Source organism: Pleuronectes platessa, chromosome 8 (assembly GCF_947347685.1).
Source record: "Pleuronectes platessa chromosome 8, fPlePla1.1, whole genome shotgun sequence".
Taxonomy (NCBI): Eukaryota; Metazoa; Chordata; class Actinopteri; order Pleuronectiformes; family Pleuronectidae; genus Pleuronectes; species Pleuronectes platessa.
Window position 1 is genome coordinate 1,244,189 of NC_070633.1, and position 27,627 is coordinate 1,271,815.

General features: G+C 39.5%; 1 protein-coding gene across 7 annotated transcripts in view; it reads right to left on the minus strand.

Annotated features, from left to right (window-relative positions):
• Positions 1-27,627, minus strand: part of csnk1a1 (casein kinase 1, alpha 1) — a 44,371-nt gene that overhangs the window by 13,824 nt on the left and 2,920 nt on the right. For 6 of the 7 annotated variants that reach the window (XM_053429504.1, XM_053429503.1, XM_053429501.1 and 3 more), the window contains exons 3-5: positions 24,784-24,910; positions 18,302-18,400; positions 2,238-2,321 (exon numbers count right to left, since the gene is read on the minus strand). In XM_053429504.1, coding sequence (XP_053285479.1) covers positions 2,238-2,321; positions 18,302-18,400; positions 24,784-24,910 — 310 coding nt within the window. The remainder of the gene's footprint in view (positions 1-2,237; positions 2,322-18,301; positions 18,401-24,783; positions 24,911-27,627) is intronic. The other variant, XM_053429505.1, reaches the window with a different exon arrangement.

Here is a 27,627-nt window from a genome sequence, read left to right on the forward strand (position 1 = left end):
TTTTCAAACATGTTGAAGAAAATGGTTGTTATTTCCGGTGTATGTGATGAGTTTCATTACTTTCCGGACATGTACTGGTCCCCCAAAAGGTGATCAATTGTAAAAACTAAACATCAACTTTTGGCATGTTGCCATGTCAACAAAAAACCGACGCGATTCATAACCTATCAATGATCACGTCTAAGGTGCCGCAGAGGTCACTGCTTTGGCTCTTATAATAATAACAAAGATATCAGCTTTATCTTTAACATTGTATGTATGCATGTTATTTTAACAATATCATACTCCTAGGATTGTGCAAATAGATGATCATCTCATTGATAGATCATTGAAAGATCAATTATTAATTACACTAATAACTAGAAATATTATGTATGAACTAGAGATACTGCAGAAGGACAGGGAGAAATTGAAATTTACCTAGTGGTGGACAGATTTACACAGAATTATCGTATGCATAACATGAACACATTGGTAATTAAGTTTTCTAAATATTACAATATCTGTTTATTGCAACAGCCAGAATACAGACACAAACAATATGGTTATTGATCGTTTCTTCATGTAAGAGATTCTGCAGTGTAATACAGTTAGCACTATGTCCATCCATTACATCATTCACTGAGTTGTCTCAGTATCACACTCATCATGCTGCCCAGTTTCAATACCCTCTCGCAGTTTCTGGTTTAAAAAAAAAAAAAGACAAAAAATGGATTCTGTTAACAATACCAAGAGTATCGGTTCAGATAAATACGACCCAAATTGACAAGCTGAGGCCTCTGCCTTTGTGTTGTGCTACATCAGCTTATCAAGCTTCATACAAGCCCCTCTTATTAGGACTTTACCCAAAGCTTATTAATGTTTGCAAAAGCTGTCACTGTAATAGGCAATGCTTCTGGTGTGAATCAAGAAACCACTTTTCACAGTTTGATACTGGTTGTTGTTACTTCAAAATCCATTAAACTTGTAATAGCTTGTGTTATGTTATTTGACATGTGTCCATACAAGCCGTGACGTCAGGGCTCCTATTGTCTTAAATGAGAATAACACTAAAGCAACACCCTACACTGAAACAGAACTCTGTACATACAGCTTCTAACCAAGTGATTGTTCTACTCCAGGGAGCACAACCAGAAGTAGAACACAAGTTAGAGAGTTCCCTCTCCCCCATCTCTAAACATCAGTACAGATACCACAGCCCATGTCAATAAACAGTAAGACGTGCTCCGAGCAAATGTGACCATAAGATATTATGTATTAATTTTTAGGTAAATTTTCAGGTTGAGTTTCCGAGATTTTATGTTAGCCCTAATATTCAGTACACCTGATATGTCAGTAAACGGACCAAATCGTTCCATCTGCCAAGCAAGCATTTAATGTAATTTAGAATTAATAAATGTAATTTAGTATCCCTGCTGTGTTCTCACATCAGATTCTCCAGGCTTTCTGCGGACATTAAACTAGGGGACGAGGCGGTCCTGGAGGCTGTCCCGTGGACATTTGGGTTCACACATGCACCTCTTGTGGAGAAGGTGTGGAGGATCGCCGGAGCTCAGTGCATGTCTGAGAGCAGCTTCAGAAACAAAAAAGGCTATTCTGACTGTTGCAACTAAAATTGTGTTTTGGTGACTTAGCAGTAGATTAAAAAAACTACATAAAATGTTCCGTCTTACATGTGTTAAAGTGACAGATTCCTCGTAGCTAGACTTGTCTTTGTGTGTACATTTGTGAATGAACATCCACATATTGGAGGTTTTCAATGAAATGCTTTGTGATTCATCCCTTTGATTTCTAATTAAATATCAGTTCTGTGTGGCAGATTTTTAAGTCTCAGTAACACTGCTATCTAATAGGACAAGGAAAATATTTATGAATAATTAATTATTTTATTGTACTATTAATACAGGTCATTTACCATAAATGCTTTTACTACTCCAATGCAAACAGCACTTTATGAGCCAGGAACTGGCTTTTAAAAATGAGAACAAGACATTTGGTTAGAGGGACTGGGCACCTTTATACAATAAATAAGAACGATAGCTACTCCTTTGGCAAAGTTTCCTTTCCTCTCCCACTATATTGAAGTTCAATCTAGGTGGAGGAATGCATACTCTGGGTATTATGAGTGCAAGTTGGGTGCTGGTTATCTGATTAACTTTAAACCAGTGTAGTTGGGTATGATTGCAAAGAGACAACTGCTGATATGAGGCAGCTGGTGTTGTGGTAAAAGGTCACACCTGGTTTAATCCTGAGAAAGATGGGTCCTGAGAAGAGCTAACAGCCAAGCTTCTTTTCCTCTTCCCCACTGACGAGTCTAAACACTAGGGCAGACAGTAGAGGGGCAGGGGTCAAAATCACACAGCCTCTATCCACCTTTAGTCACAGTTAGCATGAGTACAGCAGGCACTTCTGGTTGCACCTACATGATTTGCTCCCTTACAAATACAGCTGACAGTGTCCTGTTGAGCTAACACTCAACAGGCACTTCCTTCTGAGTATTCAAAGACTGGACCTGCACAGGCAAAAATCGTGTGGTACAGATTTGATACTTCATCAATCTAGAAGAAACCACATGACTGATTTCTTTGTCAGGACAACCATGTACACAAACTGAAGCGCTTCTGCAGATGTGGAAGCTACAATATTATGTCTGATTAAGACACTAAAGGCCAGTGCAAAAAGGCAACACCATGGCTCAGAAAAGACCATGGGAACAATGGGATGGTAACGAGCCTGTCATGCAAAACAAAGACGACACGTGAAATATTAACCAATTGGGATGGCTTAAGAAGCTGATTAAAGGTAAAGGCCTAAAATAAATTAAATTGTGGCCAATGCTACAATAATAAAACTGGTGAGAGCTGCTAGAACTATTTTCATATCGATTAGTCAACTATTAATCTGCTAAAACCTTAATTGTGTTTCCTTTCCAGCAGTTGCACCATAATGACAATATTACCAGTTTAAAATGTCTACAATTTAATTTAGACTAGTCATAATTCAAGTTCAATATATCAGAAATTCACCTCAATTCCAGATACCTTAAATTAAGTTTGAGCTAGTCAGACTGGTGTTGTAGATATCATGAACATTGTACATATCTGGAACTGGAATTAAAGACAGTTATAATTCAACTGAATTGTGGAAATCTATTAGGGCTGCAGGATTTTAGGAAAACGATAATGTTGTTGAAAATTGACGATACGTTTGCTTCCTCCTCACTTGCCCGCTGACTTGTGCTCATTTTACACTTTACCAACTGACCACAAGTTGCTAGAACATGTAAAGTACTGAGGTCTACTTTGTGTTTGTTTGATTTGCTCTAGAGTTTATGAAACATGTTTAAAGCTGCTACACAACACAAGACATAACGTGACCCACACAAACTGGACATCAGGGTTAAAGTGACCTGAAGAATCAGGAGTCATCAGCCGACACATCGATTAATGAATAAATACATGTGATTATCAGTACGTGTGTGAGAATAGCAGACACTCACTGACGCCGCCCTACACACCTGCAGACAGAAGAGGTTTTCCTGCATGTCAAATCTGTGTGGAGAGCACTGAAAACCGTCATTTACCTATGCTTGTAGTCTGATTTTCGTATTGCACAATTGCAACAACATGAACAGCCTAACGCCGGGTTCACACCGGATGCCGAATTGATGCCGAAGCGACGTCTAAGCGCAGCGCCAAGCCTTAAAAGCCACCTGGCTTCCATCCACTACCATGTTAAACCTTTGTGCGGTTCACACCAGACGCTGAAGTGCCAAGGCTGCCTAGCGCCAAGGCTGCCTAGCGCCGTGCAGCGATTGTTTCGGCGTAGAGTCAATTTTTTCGCTTGACGCGAGCGGAAACGCACTAAAAAATGATTTCAAACGATATCGATGACGTTTTATATGATATAAAGGATTAAATATGCATCCCATACTTTGTATTCCCCTTCTGTTGTCGTGGAGTTTGGACGCTGTTCAATTTAATGTTTGAGCAACAAGTAAGTATATGCTTGAAAAAAATTATTTAATGCAGTTTTTACTGTAGGCTGATACCAGCAAAAGAATGTGATATTAGCGTAGCGCTTCAGCGTCCTGTGTGAACAGCCAACTGCGGTGCTCTAGGGATTAGGGGCCGCGTCCGATGTGAATTGGCATAATACTTTTTAAAGCAATAAAAACGAGTTCATGTTTGATTGATTGCATTTATAAAAAAAAAAAAGCAGTTATGTGCAGTAATTGGATGTGATACATTGCAATGCATCGTTGTGAATCGAAACATTGACTGCTGAATTGTAATCGAATCATGAGGCTAGTGAAGATACACATCTCTAGCGATAACGTTGAAAATTGCGATGACGATATGACAAATAAACATTTAATTATTTGGTGTTAAAGTCTTTCTGCTTAGGTATCACTACTAACAGAAACAGTAAACGGTCAATGAAGGGGGCACAGCCCGGCAACAGCGCCACCAAGTCCGGGGAAGACACCCAGGGAGCCATGCTACACCAAGTCCACTTTGAGTGTTCATTTGGGGTATTTCTATACATGTCTGGGCTGTGAAAAGTTGTGTTTTACAAATTTTGTGCAGCTCTGTATGTAATCAAGTTCTCCTCTCTGTCTCCATCATTCACCCTGCACACTGTGCCAACCGCATCAAGCCAAACCAAGCTCCATACATTAACTAAGTTTACAAATTCTTTAGTTTTTAGGCAGCCTGAGTTAGCAGCTGTGTGTGTGTGTGTGTGTGTGTGTGTGTGTGTGTGTGTGTGTGTGTGTGTGTGTGTGTGTGTGTGTGTGTGTGTGAGCGAGTGGCTGATAAATGTACGCAAGATTAGGAAAAGCACCGATCATTATGTTATGATCAGTACTGATATTGTGGTTTACTTTCAGAAAGAAGAAAACATTTTAACTGTCTGAATTAGGCAATAGCCCCCACTTAGTTACACCCCGACGTTGGTGTAATCTGTAGTTTGGCGTGGAGCCTGTGTCTGTAGGGAAAAAAAAGACGATGAGTGTTAATTAAACCCCACAGTCCCCAAAAGGAGGGGATGTTGTCCGGGTCGGCTTCGGGCTTCGGGCTGCACACACACATACTGACCCACCTGAGGTTTAAACTATAGAAAAGGCATTTTTTTAAGTAGTGCTAAGAGGCCCATTTCGTTTGAATCAGTAATGGGGATAACCTACTCTGTGTAGTTGAGAAAAGAGGTGGCTGCGTTTGGATTTCTGATCCCGGAGTCGAGGCGCGATAGTTTTATGAGTGTGTACACATGCAAAATACTTTCAGAGTTTGGTTAAAATTTGTTCAAGGTTTGCTGCAACTTATGTAGAAAAGCAAAATGTAACTATGGAAGCTCTGATGCTGCAGCAGGGTTTAAAGAATGCTTTTTTTATAAATATGCCAACAAGGGAAATAATCAGTCCACAACATAGGTTAAAACTAAACTGTAAACAATTTGTTTTAAAAAAAGGCAAAGCAAAAGTGTCAAGTAAATCAGTCCACTAGTGATAAACAGGCAAAACAAGGCGTAAGGGTCGTAGCAATGTTTTTGCTCCAGAATGCCAGCTTAAGTAATAGACATACAAAAATAGACTTACAAAGTGCTGTGTCTTTAACTGCGCTCACGTAAGTGGACTAACAGTGAATGGCTAGTTGCTGGGTGATTTGCCCCAGGAAGTAAAAAATGGTTATAACTGATTAAAATCGGACGAGATTAAAGAAGCTGGAGCAGAAGAAGCCTCATGCTCCCAGAACAGCAAATACCAGTGATAAAATGTTCCGGATAAATGCTGATCTAAAAGTTTAAAAAGAAAACATAACACAAGCAATGCTTTTTACAAATGCCTACAAGATTAATGTGCTAAATAGTTTGGGTGTAGGATGTCCGAATACCCCTCCAAATGGCGATTTTTCTTACCCTTACTTCAAATGGATGGGTACCCAGAATGCCTTGTGAATCACCGGCAAGCTGGGAGAGAGACCCACAAATGTAGTCTTTTCTCCATAAAAATTACAATAATGATTGTAATATAATTTCAATGAATCTTGGTAACTTTTTCACAGCAGCCTTAAAAAAATAAAAAATAGGGTTATTACTAGAATCAAATAATGAATATCCTTACTGTAGAAACACTGTTCTAAACTTCTTTAACACTCAGTTAAGTTTCATTGTATCAAAACACTATATTGCAAAAAAGATAGAAAATCAAGTTCAAATCCAAAGAAAAGCAGACGGAGACAGTTTCTATACGCTCTTCTAATTGGGACATATGATGAAAATAGAAAATAAATCACTATTTTTACAAATAAATCAAATTAACAGAGATGAACAAGGTTTAAAGCCTTGACTTATAAGTTACTCACTATGAAACTGATTTCTTCTCACAAATGGACAAATAATAATCATCAAGGGCCTCATTTATAACCGTTGCGCATGCACAAAATGGGGCCTGAAAAGTACGTAGGCCAATTTAAAAAATGAAATTTTGGGGGAAATGTGTGCATTGCGAAGCAAACTCTAATCCATATGTACAACATTTTTGGAGTTGGAAAATGGTGATGCAGATGTGAGGTGTTGAACTGAAGCCAGATTATTGATCCACTTCACCAATGACAAAAACAACCTTTTTAATACAAAATATATAAAACAATTTACAGCAAATTATGTTCAGATTCCATTAAACAGTGGAGTTACAGAGCGGAGATTTTGATTGTTTAATAATATCACTGTGTGTATCATTGAATTGCTGCAGTTACTGGACTGTCCGATCAGACACACAGAGCGCACAGAAAATCAATTCACTTTCCAAATATCCCAGAGTGGAGGATAGGATAATGTGAGTTAATCAGTCAGATTGCTATAACACTTCTGGTAATGCTGCGTGATGGATGCACAGGAATTGACAGATGGAAGCGAACCATCCCATTACAAACAAGCATAGAAAAATTATTGTTAAATTCTAAAGATTGGGACATGACAAGTGCTCTTAATTTAATAATCCTTACGTTTTGAATGATTAAAATACAAAGGGGGGTGGTTTAACAAGTTCCCCCTCATTCTCAGCGGAGGTTTTTTGCCTCCACCTTTGAATTGGATGTTTCTTAATAAACAAATCACTACTGTCCCATAAAATCACTCTTTACCTCACTTACAAAGACCTCAATGTCGGTGTCAGAAAGTTTCGCCTCCACATCTCATCGTTTGATGCCGTGACCTTGTCACGATTAATGGTGGAAACCCATTGGTCCGCAGGATAATTTAATATCTATGATGTACTTCGCATTGGCGATTTATGGTTACAATTCGGCTTGAAGAGAGCATAGTATGAGGTAGATCCAAATACGAATGTGTCCAGGTGGCCTACGATTTATAAAGTGTACATTGCGAACAGGTGTGTGTGCACATAATTTACATTTGCATAAACCATTTCTGGCTTTTGTGCGCACGTAGACTTTTAATATGAATCCCACGCACTGTTTTATAAATGAGACCCCATCAGAGGTTGACAACATGTCAGGGATGAGAGGAGACTTTATTGAATGATGTTTTTTAACTGACTTTTCAGAATGAAACTAGAGGAATGTTGTCAATGAGATGGAACAAAAAGAAAGAAAAGGCAATGTTCCTGCCACAAACTATTTTCTAAAGAATAAAAGTCTGTTTAAGATTTGCATCCAAGAAATAAATAATTGAGTATATATATATATATATATACACTCAATCCCTTAAATTATCACCTAATCCTAAAGAATGGTTTACACCGACTTAGCTTTTTATAAAAAAAGATACTAAATCCACATTTATTTTACACAACCGTCAGAAAATGGAGTTGATATAAATATATTTCTTTGGTCTACAATGGTGCACCTTGCCAATTCAAGTCAGACTAAATGTAGGTCTGAGTGACTGAGCGGTAATGTCCGCTCGTCTCTGTCCCTCTTCACACACAAACTGATTATCACATGGGATATTCACCATCAGGTCCTATATTCTAAAATAGTTAATAATGTCAGATCATGACTCCATATTGTTCCCGTCACTTTAACCTCTCAAGAGGCGGGTGAGATTCGCCTAAAACGCCTGTCTGAGGAATAACCAAAGTAAATTGAAAGCTGTTCTTGAACCATTTGGAGTACATGCATGATCTTGGTCTCTTTTGAAAGTAAACATTCTGAACTCCCCCCCCAACAGTCAGATCACTCTAAGTGCTACTGGCATTGAGTAGCAGTTAGCAAACATTTAAGTAGAAGGTTTTTATTTCCGCCTTAATATTTTTAATAAACAGATGCCTGCAGATGACTTTAGCTGGGACTTATGAGCTGGAAAACACAATGGGACCCTAGCCTGACTCCTTGACTAGCCAAAGTTCAAATTTGACAATACCACAGAAAATTAATATTTGACAGATTTTTTTCCTAAGCGCATGTCTAGGCGTTTTCCTCAAAGGCCATTTGGAGACTCCAAAGGAGACTTTGTAACCATGGTAACCAACCAGGCTAAAAAGGATAATTTTACACTCAAAATCATACTTTTATATAAAGGAGACAAAACCGGTCATATGGTTTAAAATTTATACAAATAAATATCTTTCATTTTTTTAGCAACATTTAGCAGTCATGACCGGGGACGAAACACGGGCTCACGGTGCTGTGGCACCAGCTGGACACTGTTGCGCAGTGACTTGCTAGGTGCCTCCGTATTTTTTTCCCCGTGGACCAGCACATTTCTGTATTGGAAATTTCATTGGCTAAACGATACGCCAGTCATCAGAACAATCGGTTGCAATTGGTTCAGTCTTTTACACGTCAGAAGAGGGTTGAGCTCTGTCTGTCAACGAGGTGTCTCATTGGCTATTGTAGGCTGTGGACAGCCCATGCCAGCTCCGATTGGGTAAAGTTTAGATTGACAGCTCACTAACCCAATAGGATTTGGCTAGCCACCATTTTGAGATCTTTGTTTACATGGACACAGAGTTGCGAGGGAGAGTACGTCACAGTTTACACGGAGGAGTAGGCTGCGCTGAGATTACGCAACAGCTGACAGTGGCTATTCTTTGAGGTTAGTGTTTTTTGGACTGATTATGTTACTGGATTGGATCGTCTGGAACTTTGGCAATGTACCAAGACCGTTTTTGTTGTAATTTTTTCGATCTGTGGATTAATATGAAGCTTCTTAGGTGAGTGACGTCGACTTTGTTAAAAAAAAAAAAAATTGTTATTTTCCGGTCTGACTTCGACGTTGATTGTGCCGGCTGTGGTGATCGGACCTTGAAATGGTTTACATCAGTGGAATCAAAAGAATCTTAGCTAGCTGACGAAATGTTGCATTAGTACCTAGCTGTACGACGCAGTTCTGTAAATAACAATGTTTGACGCTGATCGGTAAAACAGTGCACCTTTAGGCGCCGCTGGGAGGATGATGCACAGCTGGTTAACCCTGATGTCCTTTCAGTGCACGTCACGGTAACACTCGTTCAGCAGGTTTATGCTTGTGTCTCATACACAGTTAACATCAGTCCTGTATGTTCTATTAACTTGTGATCAGTGATGGTGTTTATTGTTAAAGTGTAAAGTTAGCTCCAACACAGACATTGACACAGGACGACCAGACCTTTAATGAGTATCTATCCTGGTTCTGAAGCAGCAGTGTTATAATTATTCAGCGGTGGAAACCCGCTGAAACTATAACCATAGAGGAAAACATGAATCCTTCTGTTCAGTCATTGCATGGATGCAGAAAACCAAACCTAACTGATCAGTGGAGATTTGTTTAAGATTTGTAGATTAGTAATGATATCCATTATTCAGATACAATTTTATTTTGGCTTCATTGCTGCTGGATTCAAAGTATTATACTGTTGTCGATTTGAGCACAGATTTCTTAATTCCACTACACCCAGTCAGCCCGTACTTGAACTTCTTCAGGGAATGTCTGGTGGTGTATGCAACAATGGGAAAACGTGACCTGATGACCTGCGCTTACCTGGTGGCAGCACACTCCTGCCGTATGCTGACTTCCTGAATGTGGTCTCAGCGCAGTAGGAGCTAAGGTACAGATCAGCTTGCCAGAGGTTTCATATTTGGGACAGCGCCTTTTGTTGCCTGAGAGTACAAGCATTAAATTCAAATATTTAACTCCTAGTTTAACTTTATGTTTGAGTTTTAATTTCTTAATTTTCCTAATTGATGAAATTATAAAAGTATTCTTATGCCTAGAGTGTGAAGGTCTGAAGCTCTGGATCAGTTAGTAATTGACCCAATAATTTTGATATTCTACTATACAAGTGTTTGGATTTTAAAGATACAATTAGAGCAGGGGTGGGGAACGTCTGGCAAGACCGTTTGGGTTCATGAATTGTTTTGCAGGTCCCATTGACGTATAACAACATATCTTCTGCCAAATGTGTAATATGTATTCAAGATCAATTTTGTGAACGGGCCTAGAGTACATTTTATCCGTTTTGGTTGTGAGTGGTTTAATTTATTTATGCTTTTTTCACCATGGATATTTTAATATATCCATTTCAAATGTCTGCTTGAAAGTTCTTTACAATTAAGTTCATTGATCTTTGAAAAAGTGACCTTGCATGCAAATGCTTTAGTTGGGGATGCAACAATACCAGTATCGGTTGAAACAATGCTCATGAACTCGTAATCAAAACTACTGAAACGGCAACCAATACCGCTTCACAGCAACTTGACATCAACCTCTCATCGGTTGAGTAGGTAGCCATAGAAGGTGCAATGTCAGGAGTTTGGAGATATTTTAAGATAAGCGATGATGACAAAGGTAGAGCAGACTGCAAACTATGCTCTACAAAATTGTCAAGACGAGTGAAAAGTAGCACCTTCAACACTAGCAATTTGATAAAGCATCTCAAGAACCAACACAAGGCCAAGTTCGAGGGGCTTTACTAATGCTAGCAGCAGCAAACGGCAACAACCATCCTTGCAGCAAATGCTGGAGAAGCGAGAGAGAATGTCCAGACACAATCCACGAGCAGTAAAAATAACAGAAGCTCTTACCCAGTGCATTGCTCTTGATGACCAGCCGTCGTCAGTTGTCGATAATACAGGATTTAGCCGTCTTCTCAGTATACTGGAGCTGATTATGAGATTCTCAGCCGTCACATCACAGAAATCACATTACCAAAGCTGCATGCCTTCGTTAAAAAGCACGTCAACAGCCTGTTGCAGGTCATTTCAGACTAGAGCTTCACCAATGATCTTTGGGTTTGCGAACTAGTCAAGCCATAGCAGGTGCGTTTGAGGACATGCTAGAGAAGTGGGGAATTCCCAAAAGTTCTGTTCACATTGTTTTACGGGACAGTGGCAAATACATGATCAAGGCCATGAGTGAGGCTCGATTCTCTAGCCTGCAGTGTGCCACCCACATCCTTCAGCTGGCTGTTAACAAGGGTCTTTCAGCTCAGGAGTGAAGCAGATGGTGGCAGTTGGACGTAAAATAGGTGGGACATTTTAAACATTATGCCTTAGCCTACTCACGCATGCGCCTCTGATGCTTTGGCATCAGATGTGATTCCTTTTGTGACCGTGCTTCAGATACTTTTGACCAAAGAAACAGATGACCATGGCATAAACAATGAAAGGAACCTTAGCTACAGTTGTCAAGAGACGCTTCACTGACATGGAGAAAAACTCACTTTGCTGCGCTGCAACTGCGCTAGTTCCAAGGTAGTTTCTGTGTAGATGCATTTTTGCTGATCATGTTAGAAAGAGAGAATGACGAAAACAAATCTTTATAAGGACCAATTTACAACTTTTTACCATTTAACTTTTACATTAGCAATCAACCTCATACTGTAACTTGTAGGCAATATAGAGACAACCTTGTCCGATACCAGCTAAATTATTTTCTAAAGAGTTTTTCTCCAACAATAACACTGCTACAGAGGCCAAAGAGATGGTGATGCTGGAGTTTCAGAAAGTGCCTGGGACACAAGCAGACAAGCACGAGTATCGGGGGAAGCATCTGCCAGAAAGCTAGGCAAGGCCAGCAGCAGTCTAGACAGTGTGTTTGAAGAGATACAGATGAGCAAGCATCAACATCACTGAGCAGTGCACCAGTAGGTGCTGCTATTCTGTTCGAAACATACCTTGGAGACCACAACTTCTTGGAAAGAAAACACTGCAGTACTGGGGGGTTAATAAAGCGTGGTTTCCCTCTCTCAGGCTTACAGCAAATATGCAGAGAAGCTTATTTTCATCAAAAAAAAAAACAATCTGCCCCTCATATTTCGAAAAACGTCTAAGTCCTTACAGATAGCACTATCATTTCAGTTGTTCTGCTACAGTCAGGAGTTGTATTTTGTGTGGTACTGAAAACCACTGAATGAGTTACTGTACATTTATGTGTGAAATGTGTGGCAGTGCCATGTTTGTTCAGGAAAACAAGGTTTGATTCAGAAAAAGCACTATAATCTCAGTTGTTTTGCATATATTGTATGTTGAGTGGTATTGATATCCACTGAATGTGTTAAAGGATATATTATGATACGTCCAGGATTTGCTATTGATAAAGTCATGCCATAATATTTTCATGATGCAGTGTTAGGTTACCTCGCAGATTTACACAGCCAAGCAAAATTGGTATGTACAATGATATATCCTTAACTGAATAGATATTGAATCAAATCAACCAAAAAAATACAAAATCTATGAGAATCTTCATAGACATGTATCATGAAAAAAATACTTGTAGTTGATAATTAGGCGAAGTGATGATCCTGCTAGGATGGAATCCATATGGCCATGCATCGTATGTGCTCGTAACCTCTCCACGGTGGTAACCCTCGACTGTATGTAATGTACATGGGTTGAAGACTGTAAAATGTGTTAATTATGATTCTGGTTAATGTGATTAAGATTTTGATTCAAGTTGTTAAATCTTGAATGTGTGACTTTGTCCTCTTCTTGAGACATACATAGTGCAGCCGTCTGTCGTGTTCGGGGAGGTACCAGAGCATGGCCAAGGTTAGAGGCTTCACTCCTGAGACAACATAGGTATGAGAAAAGTCTCCTCACTCGGAATTAGAGGAAAGATTTGGCACTATACAAATAGAACTTAATTGATTAATAATGGGTTGAATGTAATTTTGGATTTTAAATGTCAAAGTGTGTTGAAATATACAGAGTTCTTTTTATTTATCACTGGTCCTTAATATATCATTCTTATCATTGATGATCATCCTGGAACTGAGAAGAAAAATTTAATATAGTAATAATCCTGGTGTTGTAACAATTTTCCTTTATTGTAATTTAAGTTATCAAATTGGATTGTTTGAACTCAAGAATTGTTTTATTAAATTCAATAAATGTCTTTTTTACCTTATGATTGTTATGTAATATGTATTCTTTGAATAACAAAAAAACAAGCTGTAGGACTAAATGGTTGCTGCAGAGCTTTTACTCAAATTGGCCGAGAGATGTTTGCCTGCTACAGCCCCAGGACATGTTAGTTGGGTGACTTGTTTGTGCCTAATGCATGAGACCGTCATGTTGAATTTACACAACTTTTATCCAATGTATTGTACAGCTTTTTCATTCCTCGGCCGAACAGATGTCCCACTCTTTATTGTGAAGTGGTGTGTGGATCGCATGATCAAAATGGGAACTGCTGAGGCATTTTTGACTATCCTCACACAAACTGTATTTACCACAATAATGTATATAACTTCCGTACTCCATTTGGAGAGTGGGCCCTGCTTTGTTCCACACAAACTTACTTCTCTCTCCAAGCAGCCTCCAAGGTTAGGTTACAGATAAAAGCCCAACCAGCCGTTTATTGTAGTGTCTTCGCTTAGGGACTTTCATATCTGAATCAGATGTGCCCAGACAGGAACCAGGTACAACTCTTTTCTAAATTACACCAGTGGCAAGACTTAACGACACAATGACATTTATGAATGCATAATGCATATTTACACTTGACTATTCGATAGGATGCGAACACCTACAGGTAGCAGAGTGACAGCAATACTAGCCATTCATGAATGTGCTGTTGAAGGGGTGATGCAAGTAGAAGAAGATATCTTCACAATTGGGGTGAAAATTGCTCATTTTACTTTGTTAGCGTTTTATATTGTTCCACCTTCTGGTCAGATTCTTAAATTTGAGAGTACCAATATGAACGAAATATCAAATACAGAACATCAGACCGTGTTAAAATTACGGGAACACTTAATCGTCAGAGTATACCATCAAGTCGGTTCAACTTAACCCCTTGTCCTTCCCAAATGAGCCTTCTCTAGTTTGATGTTCTGCTAGCGTCCTTGTCACTAATGGTAGCATGAGGCGGTACCTGCAGCCCAATCAGGTTGCAAAGGTAGTCCAGGTCCTTCAGGATGGTAAATCCTTATGTGCACCCACATGAAGGTTTGCTGCGTCTCCAAGCTGTCTCATGAACACTGAGGAGATACCGGTATACTGGCTGTTACACAAGGAAAGCTGAACAGGGTTGTAGATGGAGCAGAGCTGGTATCTGCTTCTTTGTGTAAGTAGAAACAGGAGGAGCATTTACAGAGCCCTACAAAATGACCTCTAGCATGCTACTGGCCAAACCATCTGAAACAGACTCCATGATGGTGGCACGAGGTCCCAAAACCCTGTATTCAGACCTGCGCTCACAGCTTGGCGCTGTGCAGCTCGATTGGCATTCTCCAGAGAACACCAGAATTGGCACTGGTGCCCCATTCTCTTCACAGATGAGAGCAGGTTATCGTATATTCTATGTAGCCGAGAGGTAGATTTTGTTGTAGAAGTTGTTGATGATGAAGGAAGGACTCCGAGGACCTATTACTTTCAGTATAACAAAGTTTATTACACAGAAGTTTCACAGGTCAGGACGGGCATCTAGAAACCCGGAGACATCACACAGCCAAATGGTGAAAATCTGATGTTCGGGGGTCTTACACACAGTTATATAGGGACATTGGTTCCGCCCTTGACTTCAGGTAAATGACATCCCCTTATGGGATGTTTGTCTAAATAAGGGCACGTTTTTGTGTCCGAACATGAAGACACATTAGTCAAATACATTCCCTCTGTATCCATCCACCAGCTGGTCAGAAACAACTCCCTAGGTCAAAGGTCATCCAAAAAAGGTAGAGTGCAAATAAGATAAACATCTGGAGGGCTCTCCGAAAATGTCTAAGAGTCCAGAAGATAGGCATCATAAATGTTAACCTGTCATTATGTGTTTTAAGTATACCAACATGTTTTACTCTAACGAATACACGACAAGGTTCACACTAAGGACATGTAACAGAAGTGGAAGAGTCTGGAGTGTGGGGAACATTATGCCTAATGTAGCCATAGATCCCCCAGCAAACCTTCTGCCAACTCATCAGAAGCATGACCAGACGTTGCCTGGACTGCATGCAGGCACACTGAGGCAATACACACTACTGAGTGACTACTGACTATGAGTTGTAAATCAGTTAAGATTTACAAGTATTCAGTTCCATTGCAATTGAAAAATTCTGGAATACATGTTTGTTTTGATAATAGGCCAAGATGTTAATTATCCCATGTCTTCTGCAACCAACTGGTCGCATCTAAAGTTAATAATAAGAAAACATCAGTGGAGACTGTACTTTGATTACACACTGCTCTGTAGCAGACTAAAGATGTTTTTGGAGGTCTATAGCAAACACCCCCTACTTCAACTAAAAAAATGTTTTTGCCTGTCTGCAAAGGGCTTATTTTTTTATTTTGCTGTAAGGCAACTTGGTTGTATACCTCTGACCTTTAAGGAGACTGTTGGCCATTGTTAGACTGTAGTAGGTATACACGACTGAGTTTAAGAACACCTTTTTTCGATTTAAATAGGCCTTACCTTAAATCAGGGGTTCTCAAACTTTTGCAAGCTGGGCCCCCCAAAAGCTGGTTAGGGGTAGCTGGGGGCTTGATTATGTAAAACAATTATGAAGCTTATTAATGATCTCAGAACCCGTGGGGAAATTAACAGCGCACACAGAGAGAAGCAAACACATCCTGCTGCTGTGTTTTTCTCTAAACTGAAGTTTTTGTTTGTCGCCAAAATATCAATACTGTTCACAACATAATGATCAATACTTTTTAATCTTCACACACACTTTATAAATTGCCACAGCCCAAAAATGTATGAGAACACTCAAAATTAACACTGTAAGTGGACAGAATGGAGCTTTGCATGGCTTTTGAGGGACTGCCTGATTCTGTGGCACTGCAGCCAGGCTGAGCGCCTTCTCCCAGCCATGGAGCTGTCTGCGATCTCTATGTCCATAGCCAAGGACTGTTTGTGTATTCATCACAAGTCATATCGTCATCACAATATTAAACATTATCGTATGTTTTCCTAATATCGTGCAGCCCTATTACCAATGTAGTGATTTGTCTTCACACAATCCAGCCAGCTAACAACATAGTCAGCAAATTAAATCTTACAATTGAGGCTCCTCCTTCTCCTTTGATGTAACAACACAAGGGCATTTAAGAATGTAAAAGGACGCCCAACAAAAAATCCTGGAAAGCGCTCAGCAGCCCATAGTATTTCAAGTATAAGACAAACATGCTTTTTTAAATTAACCTTCGCTTTTTAAAAAGGTGTGATTAGGTGCCTTTGTTACAAATACACTTGTCTACATTTTTCTCAGTTAAGCAATTTACCAACATATTTATACGCAACTTAAATCATTTATGCAGATTTTTATAGATATTGAATACTGAAATCATCCCATATCTTAATCGAATTTTATCAATTGCAAAAATGCCAATATGATTAAAAGTACAGTCTAATATGAACCAGATTTATTTAGTCAATTATGCATTCATTAGAATTATCTATGGCGATGACACCCAAATATACTTGTCCTTCAAGCCAGACATCACCTAACAGAGTGCCTCTCTGCCATTAAGGAATGGATGTCACTTAACTTTCTTCAGTTAAATTTGAATAAAACTTAAATAAGCATCATCAGTCCGGACCAGCTAGCAGGCAGACTCCTATAATTTCCTGGACCCCTTGCAGCTTAAACATTTGATTCTCATCTGTACTTCAAAATACATTTTAATCAAATCACTAAATCCTATTACTGTCATCTACGAAACATTTCTAAAATCAAATCGGTTCCATCTCTCCCTGACTTAGAAAGACCAATACCTGCCTTTGTTTTCCCCCACCTTGATTATTGCAACACCCTGTAAATATGACTCAACCAAAAATAGTAACTCGTTTGCAGCTTGTTCAAAAAACTGCTGCTCGTATTTAAACAAAAAGCAACCTTACGGCTCATTTCATGCCAAATCTTGCGTCCCATTACACGTTACCAGTTGAATTCCGGATTGATTTTAATATTCTTAAAACTTTTAAAGCTCAACATGGGCTGGCTCTCACATTCATTTTGCAGCCCTCCACTCCCTATAATCCCGGTCGTAACCTGAGATCGGCCAGCCTGTCCTTGTTGGCTATCCCTAGGTCAAGGCTGGCCACTCAAGGTGACAGGGCTTTCTTTGTCAGGGCCCCGAGGCTCTGAATCTCCCTGGCTGATAAGATTAGGCTTGCCTACTCAGTACCGATCTTTAAATCACTGCTCAAAACCTGTTTTTACAGAGAAGCATTTCTAACATGCGACTTGTAATTATTTTCAATAGAACAATTAGTCTTATAGTGTTCAAGTGTGATGTTCCTGATCTCTCAATTCCCATGAATCAATAGCTTTGTCTGCATTTGTGAAAGAGCAACCAATAACTTCCCATTATGTTTTCTTTTTATTACTACAATTAATATATAACCCACCCAGTCTTCAATATTAGAGACACTTTTATGTTTTCAAATGATCAATCACATGTCAGTTTCAGCATGTATGAGGTGCAACCTTTGAAGGTCAACAGTACAAACACAGACACAGACTTTTAATTCTAGAAAACTATAGATACAATAAAACATGTGGTGAAAATATACATCACACAGACATGATATCTTGCCTATAAGACATTTTTAATTCTCAGCAATGTTGCTATCACTCAAGTAATGAGTAATACGAGTTTTGATAATTTTTACAAAACATGCCAAGTAACCAATACCAAGGTTTTTCTGAAACAGCAGTAATGGTGAGTCAGCCATAGCTGATAGAATAGATTAACATTAACATGAAGAGATCAACATTTATGAAGATAAACTTGTTTGTTATCGTGGTACTAGGTCTGTGGATTTGTCACGGCTTGCCTGATATTCCAACGGCTCTATATAGGCCATCAGAAATCCACACTACTATGTATAGGATGCAGAGAGGTCTTACCTTATTACAATGACGACCAATGCCCATGAGAAAGTTGTCTGGTTTGATGTCCCTATGGATGAAGTTCTTTGTGTGTACATACTCAATTCTGCTGATCATCTGCAGATGGAGAAAAGATCATGGTTAAAAAATTCACTGTTCTCCAAATTAACCCTTAGGGCATCTTTGGGACATGTTTTTCATTACCCGTTTATATATTTTGATCATTTCTGCTGTGTTATTGCATATAGTATGTATATTTTGTTATAGAATTTTGAAATATCAACCTCTTTTCCATTGATATCTCTTGTTTTCACTATGTAATGAAAATACCACCTTTCGTCAAAAATGTACCATGAGAAGCCATTTAACTACTTTTTTTGATCCCGCTGCAATTAGAATACATAATCCTGTCATTTAAGTTTAATGTTCTCATTCTGAAGTCATGGCTTCATATATAGATCATCTGAAATGATCCGTGTGGGCTGATGTGGACATCATAGTGGGGTGAGTAAAAAAAAAAAAGCACCCCAATAAAATGTGAAGGTAGAAAAATCTGAAAAGCTTGTTAAACCTCTACGCTCTGTCTTTCTCAGTCGGTTTCTCTCTCACACTTTCACAAATTCAACCACTCACACAAACCTGATGTGCACATGAGGGCCATTACATATAGTAAACCAAACCTTAGATCTTTAGGTATATACATTGGCTATAAACAGTCTACACAGCCCCTTTTGTGGTTTTTGTGATGTAAAGAAAATGGGACCAAGATAAATCATGTCTGAACTTTTCCTACCATTAATGTGACCTATAACGTTCAATTGAAAAAAAAATATATATTTCAGGGGGGAAAATTTAAAATAAAAAAATGTGGTTGTATGTGTGTGCACACCCTGTGTTCAGAATTTAACAATCACATTCAAACTCATGTGAAATAGTAGTCAGTACACTCCTGCCTTCATTTGCAGTAGGGCATCTCAATTAATCGAAATTTAATCGTGATTACGATTATGGGGTCAAACGATCTCCAAACTACTATAATCGAGTTGAAACGATTATTTGGCATTTATTTCGAAAGAGACGCGCATGCGCAATTCAGTCCTTCCCCCAAAGCATTCAGCGGCCCAGCTGACTAGCTCTCACTCTCAAGCAGCAGTAAAGTGAAGGAGGCGAGTTGTGTGTGTGTGTGGTTATCGGCGGTGAAAAAAACAGCGCGAGTTGAAAAGCAGGCAGGGCAGTAGCAGACCAGCGCACCGCTATTCTCAAGCGCACTCCCGCCTGGCTGTTCAGACCCGGACCCGCATTTCTCCGCACCGGTCAGTCGGTCATAGAGTTTTAGGGTTGCCATCATTAAGGGTTTGAATAACCGGGCACCGATATCCTGGTTTCACAGAGGAATAAGACACGCAGCCGTCATCTGTGTTTACCGGAACCGGAAGTGATTGAACAAATAAAGCATAGACTTCAGAATAAGGGCACATATTAATAATCGTTTAAATAATCGTGATTTTGATCTTGTCCAAAATAATCGTGATTATGATTTTTTCCATAATCGAGCAGCTCTAATTTACAGTGACTCTGATTAATCCAAAATAAAGGTCAGCGATTCTAGTAGGATTTTCCTGACATTTTCTTAGTTGCATTTTACAGCAAGAGCCATGGTCCGCAGAGGGCTTCCTAAGTAGGGCTGGGCGATTTTTCGATCTCGATTCGGGATCGCGATAAAATTTTGATCGATTTCGATTATCTCCTTGTGACATGTATTCGATCTCACGTGGCAAAAGTAAGCGCAACAACAGTGTCGGAGTCTGCCGTCTGCAGGTAGGACACGACACGCCCACTTCCCATCGTGAGAGTAACTGCAGTTGCGAGAGAGAGAAAAAGAGAGAACGAAGTTGGAAAAAGGAGAAAAATGGAGTGAAACTGAAGTCGGGGACAGCGAAAATAATGCCGAATGTGAAAGTGACATCACTACATCACCCGAAACCGAAGACATTGTCGAAAAAAAGGGTAACGCGACGTCTGGTGTGTGGACGTGGTTTGGATACGGCAAAAATGACGAGGAGCAGACGAAGCCGGTCTGCAAAATATGCCGGGGGTCGGTACCATCCAGGACGGGAAACACCACAAACCTTTTCAATCACCTGAGACGGCACCATCCCAGTGATTACACAGAGAGTTTGACTCTGCGGGCTCAAGTTTGCACGACACCAAACAAAGAGACAGGCAAGACCACTACGTCTCCCGTTAGCATCGCTAACGGGAGCGATTCTGTTCTGTTAGCAAAACAACAGTCCATCCAGTCGTGTTTTGCAGCCATTGCCCCATATTAAAAACAATCGAAGCGGGGCAAAAATATAACGAGCACTAATACTTATTGCTTAGCTAAAGATATGATGCCCCTGAGCACAGTGGAGAGGGACGGCTTCAGGAAACTGATCAAAGTGTTAGACCCCAGGTACGAGCTCACAGTTTAGCACTTGAATGTGTCACAGGGTCTGACCCACATGTTTACTTGTTTTTTTTAAGTTGTTTACAAAATCAAAAAATGCTAAATATAGTGAAAAGGGACCAGTCACTTAGTTTGCACTAAGCATATAAGACTGTATGAGCTAAGAGCGCTGCTCTGAATTTTCTTTTGCTAGTTATGGGCCCTGATGCTCTCTTGATCAGTAGAAGCATGAAGACCTTCACAAAAACATTTTGTGCTCATTATTGGAAGGCATATTCATTTTTTTTTAATGTTAATAAACTTAAACATCTGCAAAAACTACATATCGTGATAAGAGTCGAGATCGATCAATATGGAAAAACATATCGTGATAACATTTTTTTCCATATCGCCCAGCCCTATTCCTAAGCATCATAGGGATCTCATTGTTGAAAGGTATCGGTCAGGAGAAGGGTACGCAAGAATTTCCAAGGCATAAGATATACCATGAAAAATATTTGATGGTCTGATGACAACACTGCACATCACCCAAGGAACACCCACAGTGAAGCACGGTGGTAGCAGCATTTCTGCTTTGGGGCTGTTTTACTTCAGCTGGAACTATTATTACTACATTATCGTAAAAAATATCACGGATTCAACATTATCGATACGTTAGAAGGAAAGACACACAACAAGCAATGTATAGCTAATAACATACCTAGTAAAATCAAATATTTATTATCTATTAAATATATCCAGTTCATATTTATAGTGCAACGTTTGGCCATTTAAAATTAATTTATGCAAGCGATTTTATTTAGTTTCCTTATTGTGGGAGATGGGTAGTGATTGTGTGTCTCCTGTCAACATCAGCAGTGTATCTGTTTGGTATTTTTTGTGAAAGACCAATATTAAATGGGCATTTTGTTCAAGAACACTCTTCACATCTTTATTTTAGTATTACCTCTCAGTATAGGCGAATGTGAGAGGGCCAAGGTTGGTGGAAATGAGGCTAATACGTCTGTTCCCTCTTATAAACTAACATTTTAGTGGAAAACACAATCAGGCGCAACGCACACACAAACGATCCGGATTCATGATCCAACACCATCGATTAATAACTAAATTAGGGCAGTCAAATGATAATTTTTACTCAGACTAATCACAGGTTAATTAATCACGATTCTAAAGGCCAGAAAAATCCCCATAATTCGATTATGGATGGGTTGTGTCTTTGCTATAACTTTTTTTTAATCAAACTGAAAGAACCTTTACCGTAAACTATTGGGGCATCTTAGCCTTTGCTCTTTTTTTAAGCAAATATAGGATAGTTGAATAAAACGTCTTTTATAAATAAAACAACCAAACCTTTACACAATTAAATGTGAACGTGAAATCTGAGCCCATCTGTAGAAGCAGTGTTGTGTCAGTTCACACTTAAAAAGAATGAGTTTCAAGTTCAGTTCATGCAGAGGAAAATTAACTAGTTCACTTTCATAGTTCATTTTTTATTGTGATGATTAAGGTGACAAACGTACGGTCATGTGTTTGGTTATGAATCAATAGTGTCGGATCATGTCTGCATGTCTATCAGCTCACTTTAACATAGAGTTCTCCTGACTGTGAGCGTCACGTCTCGTGTTGAACCGAGCATAAGATGTCGACGAGTCAGCAGCGGCGCTGATCATTGAGTAGATGTGACCAGAGAAACTCCATTTCATTGTTCTTCTACAAAGTCACTTACTGGCTACCTAATGAGAACGAGCTCTGATCTCACTGCGGGTTTTGCTCTGAGCGAGTGAGGGGGTCAAGTATGGATACATGGAGCCGGTCAGTTTGCACTTGCGTTGAAAAAAGACGAGTGTGTTAATTCCACAAATTAATCATCTCGCTTTAATGCGTTAATTTTGACAGCCCTAACCTAGATGATCACAACTTTGTGGTCTTAATCATAACCATCCCATCCACCGAGCTGTTAACACATACCCTGTGCAAGATGTTTAATATTTATTTATTTATTTGTTTTTTATGGTCGCGTGTGTGGTCCATTTTATTAATGTTTTATTTGAGGAAATTGTATTAAAATGTCAGACTGAATATTCTTTAGAATTGAAGTTCATTGCTCTTTGAAAGGGTGTAATTGCAAGATTATGCTCAAATATTATATTTTTTCAGTGGTATGAAATAGTTTCAAAATGACGCTTCGAGAGGATGGTCCTGGCTCACCTCAAAACTGTTTACCACCTACACTGGACCCCTTCCAATTCACCTCCCGCCAGAACAGGAGTACGGAGGATTCCATCTCCTCGGCACTACACTCCGCACTTTCTCACCTGGACAATAACAACTCCTATGTAAGAATGCTGTTCATAGACTTCAGTTCAGCTTTCAACACCATCATCCCCTCCTAACTGATCACGGAACTCAGTGCCCTAGGCATCAACACTTCCCTCTGCAACTGGATACTGGACTTCCTTTCTAACAGACCCCAGTCTGTTAGGTTAGAGAACCACACCTCCTCAACCTGAACACCGGCATCTCCTCTACTCCCGCTTCACCTAAGACTGCACACCTGTACATGGTTCTAATACAATTGTCAAGTTTGAAGAAGATACAACAGAGATTGGCCTCATCAGCAACAACGATGAGTCGGCCTGAAGAGAAGATGTCCAGCTGTCTCCTCAGATTCTGGTGAATTTGTACCACTCCACCATCGAGAGCATCCTCACCAACTGCATCTCAGTGTGGTATGGCAGCTGCTCTGTTGCGGACTGGAAATCAATGCAGAGGGTGGTGCAAACTGCCCAACGCATCACCGGTTCCTCACTCCCCACCAATGAGGCTGTCCAGAGCAAAGATGTCTGCGGAGGGCACGCAGCATCGTCAAGGACAGCTCACACCCCAGCCACAGACTGTTTGCCCTCCTCCGCTCCTGGAGGCACTACAGGGTCCTCTGTTCCCGGACCAGCAGGTTCAGGAACAGTTTCATTCATGTGGCTGTCACCCTGCTGACCTCTGCAGATCATCCCCAATGCAGCAGCTTGACTGGTCTTTAACTACCTAAATTCACTCACACTACTCCGCTCCCTTCAGTGGTTACCAGTGGCTGCCTGCACCCGTTTCAAAACACTAGTACTTGCGTAACAATGCTGCGAACGAATCGGGCCCAGCCTACATCCAGGACATGGTCCAGCCTTACGCCCCAGCCCATCTCATCCGCCAATCGGCTTGCTGCTCCCTCACTGCAAGCTAATCACATCTCTTTGCTGTCCTGGCTCCTAAATGGTGGAACGTGCACTGCAATGACATCAATACAGCAGAAAGTCTAAACATCTCCTACCCCCAACTATACCTTTGATAAAAAAAAATCATAATACACTGTATTTAGTTGCACTTGTTTCACTTACAGATAGAACTCTGTAGGTTGCTTTTCTTGAATAAAATTGTACTTGCTTGATTGTTGTTGTTCTGAGTTTGTACCATCATGATTCAATGCACTTATTGTAAGTCGCTTTTGATACCAGCATCAGCTAAATGAAATTTGATGTAATGGCCAACATAGGATTATTATTTTTACGCTTTACTGCTTTGCCAAACAACAGACTTGGTTGTCTGGACTATAGGAGGGATGCAAGAGTACCCAAATGAAACCAAGTGCAGGCAAACAGGCAAAATGCTTCTTGCTGGGGGACAGCATCTACCTATAATCTTTACTCAAAATATTTAACTATGACCCTCCGCGTTTCCAGTCAATCATGTACTTCTTTCTTTCACATAAGTTACCTTTTACTCTTTAGTCTCTGTACCTGTCAAACGGAAGTTGTTGTGCATGTGACCGAGCAAGTGACCTTCATTCACGTGCACCCCTACTACTTCAGAAGTTGGGCAGCTGTGGCTGAGGGGTAGAGTGGTTGTCGTCCAACCAGAAGGGTGGCCGTTCACTCCTCAGACTTAGCTACTGAACCCCTCAAATGGCACTTCACTTAATGTTGAACGCACTAATTGATAAAAGCTTCTGCAAAATGACATGTAATTACATAATGGTAGATTGTGTGTATGCTTTAGGTACCTGGTCTGCCAGCATAAGGACAGTCTTCATGGTGAAGCGGCGAGAGCAGAAGTTGAACAGATCCTCCAGACTCGGTCCAAGCAGATCCATGACTAGGACATTGTAGTCCTTCTCTTGCCCATACCACCTGGTGAAACAATACAAAATTTTGAACAAGTTCCTCAGGTTGAACTCAGATCCCACACTGTTTGTTGTTCTTTTGAAAAGGTCTCTGAGGAAAAGTGAGTTAACAAAAAGGTATTGTTTAATCAAGACATTGATTTTGGGAGGTAACAATATAAGTGCATCCCCAAGGATAATTTTAGCAGCGGGGGCCAGGATGGGTGCATATAAAATATATATATATATATATATAACAGCCTTTTATCCTCATTTTGTATACCATACCTGCTTATATTTCTATGACTAATATGTAGGTATTATGTATACATCTTTTTCAATATCCCCTAACACTAATGAATAAATAGTTGATCTTCATGCAATCATCCTTTGCCTCTGAACTTTATTCTAGTACATTTCTCTACAAATAATATTTACGTAATTTAACGTTATTATGTACATAATCTCTATTTTTATTCAATCACCTTTTTTAGTCTTTTGTCTCCCTCAGTCTTACTATCTGCTGTGGTAACAAGTGTATTTTCCCAATCTGAGATCATTTAAGTTATCCTAATATTTAGATATGATACATTTATTTTTTTCAATAAAATACAGACTTATATAAATATTAGATGGCAAGTTTATATGTGCATCTCTAATTGGGATGTCTCAATAACAAATTGAGTACTCAATAAAGATGCCATTAAATTTCCATGATTTTTGATAAACAATTCAACACAATGGAAGAAAACTAAAGCAAAACAATATATCACACACTCCATTATAAAGATATCTGAACAGAAATATATGAACAGCGAGGATGTTCATGGGGATGGCACAGCTTCTTAAACTTGAGGAATCTTTTCATGGTAAGGATGTTCTCCACTCTACGTAGTGCTACTGAACATTGAGTAACATTACAAATAAGAAACGGAGCCCATTACAACAGTCTGCACATGAATTATATGACCCCATTCCGAAACAAATATGTTAAGTAATATTAGTGACATTAGCGACTCTTGTTCATGTTTGATACTGTGTAAGAAAAAAAGGGTGTTTTGCACTTTAATAAAATGTATATGAAATGGAGGTCCGCTAGTCAGCTCGAACCTTAATGCAGCCAAAAGATTTTCATAGTATGGATTTTTATGAAAATGTCAAATACTTTATTTGGTATAGTACACAGATGAACCTCTATGCTGTAGAATATCTCCAAGTACTGTATTTCAAGCAAATACAGTGCCTTGAATAAGTATTCACCCCCTTGGACTTTGATATTTTCTCCTGGTATAATTTTTTTATTTCATGGAGATTTTATGTAATGGACCACATCATTTGGAAGTAGGGGGAAATATTACATGGTTTTCAAAGTTATTTACAAATAAACCTCTGAGAAGTGTTGAGTGCATATGTATTCAGACCCTTACTGTGAAACTCCAGACAAAGATCCGGTGCGAACAATTGCCTTCAAAGGTCACAATTGCAGGTCACATAATTAGTAAATAGATTCCATCTGTCTGCAATAGATCTCAGTATGAATATACCTGTTCTGTGAAGGCCTCAGAGTTTGTTACAGATCATTACTGAATAAACACCTTTATGAAGATCAAGGAACTCCCCAAATAAGTCAGGGATCAAGTAGTGGAGAAGTACGAAGCAGGGTTAGGTTTTAAGACAATATCCGAAGCTTTGAACATCTCACAGAGCACCATAAAATCCATCATCAGAAAATGGAAAGAATATGGCTCAACCCCAAACCTACCAAGACAAGGCAGTCAACCCCGGTCACGGACAAAGATTTATCAGAGGAGCAACCAAGAGGCCCATTATAACTCTGGAGAAGCTACAAAGATCCACAGCTGAGGTGGGAGAATCTGTCCACAGGACAACTATTAGTCGTGTACCCCACAAATCTGGCCTCTATGGAAGAGTGGCAAAAAGAAAGCCGTTGTTGAAAGTGAACCATATGAAATCCCGTTTGGAGTTTGCAACAAGCCATGTGGGCGACACAGCAAACATGTGGAAGTTAGTGGTCTGGTCAGATGAGACAAATTTAACTTTTTGGCCTCAATTCGAAACGCTATGTGTGAATGAAACAGTCACGCTTACAGCATTGCTGTTTTTTGTCATTGAGCTATAGTTGATAACTGAATTTTCATTATTTTCTTACATGCCACTTTTCTTGTATTGTTATTACTTTTTACTTTTTTTTATAACTTGAAGGCTACATAGCCAATGTTTTTTGTATTTTAAAATATTTTTAATAGAGGAGTGCATGTTTAAGTATATGGGATTTATTGTTGTGTTTTCTTTTGGGTATAGAATTATCGAGAATGCTGAATTTCATCACATCGACATCGACAACTTCCCTTTCGGTATGTTGACATCCTTACGAGAAAGAGTAAAAAACAGAAACTATGACAGGCTTGGCTGTATGAAAGGAAGTCAGGTTAAACTAAGAGTATAGGAGGGGCAGCAGGACCAACAGGTTTGACTGGCTGTAACAAGGCGTTGCTAAAAAGGCACCAGAACAAAGATGCAATTAACAGTCTCCAGATTGTGTAACAGTTGTAACTGCTTCCTGCAAGTCAGAACCCTCTCCAAAATCAAACCCATATTTTCACACCCAGACGTTGGAAAAAGTAATCCACATACTTATTACTCTAGACTGGACTACTGTTACTCCTTCCTCTCTGGCATAAGCCATAACTCACTCTCCCACCTCCAAATAGAACAGAATGCAGA